Raw genomic sequence first — 4,264 nt, 5'->3', positions numbered from 1 at the left:
TAAATAAGCCACCTGGAAGCCACAGCCGCGCCTATAAGCAATCTAGGAAATTCAGCCACAGAACATCGCGATTACAACCCACTACAAACCAGGGGCAACGTCCACGGGTCAGGATGCGTTTTCGCGTTACGCCCGCGGAGTATTTTCAGGGGGCGTTCAAGCTTAACTCGTCCGATATTTCAATTTACGCAATCCCTTAAGGACCCGCGGCGAAAACCACGCAACTGCTACATTCGTGGTACCAGAAGGTGTATGCAAAATCAAGCTAACGTAGGGGTCCTTATCTAGTTGCAGCGAATGAATGCAGCGGTTGTCCGCTAAAGCTGCTATATCTCCGAAATTGCACGCTGTGAGCAGCATTGATATCTTATCTGTGAAATCGGCGAGGAGACATAAGGTGAATCCAAGGTAATCCGATTGGCAAATCTGTAATTGTTTGGCTAAGGGGTCTATTCCGGGCGTGAACGTGCTTAAGACCAACTACTATCAAGGCCTTCCACGAAAAGGAAGGTTGCATGTAGGCCATCAGCGGGCCCAGAAATGATCGTTTGTGGTGCCTGTGGGTGGGGCTCCTGCAGCTGATCGACTGTCATTACCGTTTACATATGTATGCCTGTGTCTTGCATAGGCCTTCTTTCATAAATCTATTCCAAGCATTTTCATTGGATGGATTTCTGACACCAGAGCTATGCTAAGCAATGCTTGTTTTGTAACCCTGACCTGTCATCTTATCATGAAAACTCAGTTCCATGGCAGTATGTTGTGGATCAAGTTCATCATGCTGCTATACTTGGTGCCTCTGCCCATGTCTGTCATCATTACCTAACCTTCAGTGGTGGCCACCATTGGCTACAAGCATCCCAGCATGGTGGGAATACTTAGAACTGAAAGAGCCAAACCACCCACTGTTCCATGGTGTTGAATGGGGCAGGCACTCCTACTGGTTGAGCCGTGGGTGCGTAGAGGTGGATGCTGTAGCCTAATAGGCTGACTTGTTTGCTGATGTCATTAATACTCAGGACAGAGAAAGCTGTAATGCTATTTTCATGGTCCTGTGTCAGGCAGGCATGGTATGTCAGCTATGGAAGTCCCAATTTTGCATGGTTTGATCTGAGTTGTCATCTTTTGTCCTCAAACTAAATAGCTGGATGCCACTAGATGTGCATTGTGGTAGCTTTCAACCACATAATTTTATCTTGCTTGGTTTTTAAATGGTGGTGACATTGGGATCCTACTAGTATGCTTGATACTGGATACCATAGAAAACTTTCATTAGAAACACTGTGGTGGTCTGTACCACTTTGTTCTATTTGGTAAGGTATGAAGCAGACTCAGGTGGGGCTAATTGGACCCCACTGTGGTAGGGCAAAGTAGTAAGAATCCCAGGTAGATCCAGTGTAGGGTTATGCCCTGACAGTTCTGGAGGTGAATTAAGTTCTCATTCCAGCTGAAGAGTTGAGTCTGTAATGAGTTTGGAGATCAATGAAGCAATATCCACAGGCCTGCTGGCCCTGTAAACTTAAAGTGCTGTGTGATAAGGCGACATGTGTATGTGTGATAAGGCAACATATGTATTAACTTTATGAATTGTGAATTGGGGTATTCATTGAGACTGACTTTTTAAGTATTTGATACCTCTCCTTTCTCTTGATTTAAATGCAGCATCATGTCCTGCCATCAGCTCACACAATACTTAGCAGCCATGCAATGAGTGTGTCAGATGCCAGCCCTCTTTCTGGCCAGTTGTGTCATGTGCTGGTGAGCTGCATGGCATCTACCAGCCAGTCACTGGATGTGCCAGCTTGGAACCACCAATGTGCCTTACCCCATGCTCTGCCAGCAGGTGGTGTGATGTACAGCAGCCGGGCCCTGCGTGTGGTGCGCTGGGGCCGCCACACCTGCCACTGCTTGGACGCTGCTGCCCAGCTGCACACCAGGCAGTTTGCACCCAAGAAAGCCCTGATCCTCACTAAGTTTTCAAGATATGAATTTGAGAAAAAGAGGCATGGAAACATTCCGGAGGTCAGTGTGATATTGACTGGATTGGTGGGGCCAGCTGATCAGTACTGTTGATGTTGATGAGTCTCCATTTTTTGTCACGGGGCTGGATGCTACTGTGTGTTGACAGTGGTGTCCTGTATGAACTGTGATAACAGACCGGTCATTGACTTAGGCGGAGCTGGAGAAGAGACTGAAGGAGCGTGGATCAGACTACAACATGCTGCTTTACCACCACTACCTGCATAAAGGCTGTGAGAACACTGTGTGCAAGCTCTCCGCAACCAGAACATTGACACAAAGGTTGTTACAAGGTGAGCTGCAAACCTGGTGATCGTGATGCCTCAATGTAATGATTTGGATGGACATTGATACTTGTGAAGGAAATGAACAGGTATTTTCTGTCATTCATTCATGACTGCTGCAGGATTGTTTGATGTATGAATTTATGGAGGTGGTGCTTACTGGATTGAAAAATGTGGGTTAAGAAAAAGTAGGGTACCTGCAGTGCTAAGCCTTAAGCAGACATTGCATGTTGTGAAAGTTGGGAATTGCATGAGTCATGAGGCATGCAATGAAGATGATTTGACATCCATGTTAGCTTTAGCAGCTGGACACTTTAGCCTGGTAATTGATAAAGTTAAAACTGATGAAGAAGGCATGAATGCTTATGACTGATGATCATTTTGTTATCCTCAGGTTCGATTATAAATCCGATGTGATCGAGGAGTCTGACATCGTTTTCACAATGGGCGGCGATGGCACGTTCTTGCTCGGGGCGACGCGCATCCTGCATCCAAACAAGCCTATAGTGGGAATCAACAGCGACCCCACGCGCAGCGAGGGCCACCTGCTGCTGCCCAAACGATACTCGGTCAACATCAAGGAGGCTGTTCAGAGGCTGCTCGCAGTAAGCTGAGCTATCATCGCGATTTATCGTTCAATGCGGGGCTGAAATACTCGGTCAGGAATCTCCAACACCATTGACTTGTTTGGCATTGACATTTTGACGAGATGTGACAACTGACGTGACATGCTGCGGCGTCACTGGACCAGCTGTCGCTTTCGTTGATAGGAAGACTTATGCTCAGCTAGATCGGGGCATCGTCGGTGGCAGAATGGACCTTTCTTTGCTTCATGGCTCGCTTTCATTTCCGTGACTTGATTCTGCCTGGCACAAACATGTGCTGACTCGGTGTTGGCACCTCCGTGTCAAGCGCCGTAGGTGCGTCCTTACACTGCCAACATACCGCTGGACCCTCGACACCGCATAAGCAGTTGACGCCCGCCTCTGCTCGCCCATCACGTGTGACCTTGACATGACGGACGGCTCCACCAGGGCAAGTTCCGCTGGCTGTTCCGCAAGCGGATCCGAATGACGCTGATCGGCCAGGACGTGTACAAGCCTCCGGTCGAGCTCCACAACCAGCAGCTGCTCAACCCCGAGTACAGGTCAGGCCCGGCGCCTGCGTCCCGGGGAACGGCGGTCCTGTCTGGTGGCCGAGCTGTGGGGCCTATCACTCAGTCGACAACACGTCCCCAAAACCGGTGAACCAGTCATATTTTGATACCAAGTAGCTTGAGAGGCGGAGGAGTAGTAATCGTCCTGTGATCGAATAAAAGACAATGTTGCCTCCCCAGCAAAGGTTTCCCTTTTCACAGTGTTGAACACTGGAGCACTGCCTGGTGAGGGAGTCTTCATAAAACCAGCGAGAAAAACCCATGTATGGGATGCACATTAGGGCAATTGGTACCCAGCTATCAAGCCAATGTGCTTTACTATGCATGTACATTTGCACTTTACTGTAGCGTGCATACAAAATAAATGAACTTATATCTCCAGGTACATATTTTCCTAGTGAATGATCAGACAAACTATACATGACAGCGATAAAAAGTGCAATACGCAGGTAGGCAAATTGTCAGTTTATTTCCAAACGGTTTCTTGGTGATGCCCATTGGCAGGAGCATCACTGGATGGGAGATCTCCACCCGAACCGTCCAAGTTACCCGCTTGCTGCTGTAGGTGTAGGGGGATATCAACATCCCCGTTGGCTGAAACCATACAACTGATAGGGCGCTTTGCGCACGACACGCCCGTACCCCTTGTTCGTGGCGCTGGTCTGTTCCCGTGGTCTGCTGTATGTATGAAATTTGGTGGTCGTTGGTCTTGTCTCCTGTAAATCTTCATGATTCGTGGCTTATCGTTTTGCTGTTGTTTGCACGCGTTTCCTTTCTTCGTGCTCGCTCTTGTGTATGGTGTCTC

General features: G+C 48.4%; 1 protein-coding gene across 1 annotated transcript in view; it reads left to right on the top strand.

The window, feature by feature from the left end:
• Positions 1-1,851: 1,851 nt before the first annotated feature.
• Positions 1,852-4,264, top strand: part of LOC119100007 (putative deoxyhypusine synthase) — a 13,873-nt gene continuing 11,460 nt past the window's right edge. Inside the window, exons 1-4 of the mRNA XM_037223126.1 lie at positions 1,852-2,022; positions 2,174-2,301; positions 2,698-2,908; positions 3,338-3,450. Coding sequence (XP_037079021.1) covers positions 1,852-2,022; positions 2,174-2,301; positions 2,698-2,908; positions 3,338-3,450 — 623 coding nt within the window. The remainder of the gene's footprint in view (positions 2,023-2,173; positions 2,302-2,697; positions 2,909-3,337; positions 3,451-4,264) is intronic.

The sequence above is a fragment of the Pollicipes pollicipes genome, unplaced genomic scaffold (genome assembly GCF_011947565.3).
Source record: "Pollicipes pollicipes isolate AB1234 unplaced genomic scaffold, Ppol_2.1 Scaffold_4881;HRSCAF=5763_pilon_pilon_pilon, whole genome shotgun sequence".
Lineage (NCBI taxonomy): Eukaryota > Metazoa > Arthropoda > Thecostraca > Pollicipedomorpha > Pollicipedidae > Pollicipes > Pollicipes pollicipes.
This window is presented reverse-complemented; position numbering and strand designations above follow the sequence as displayed.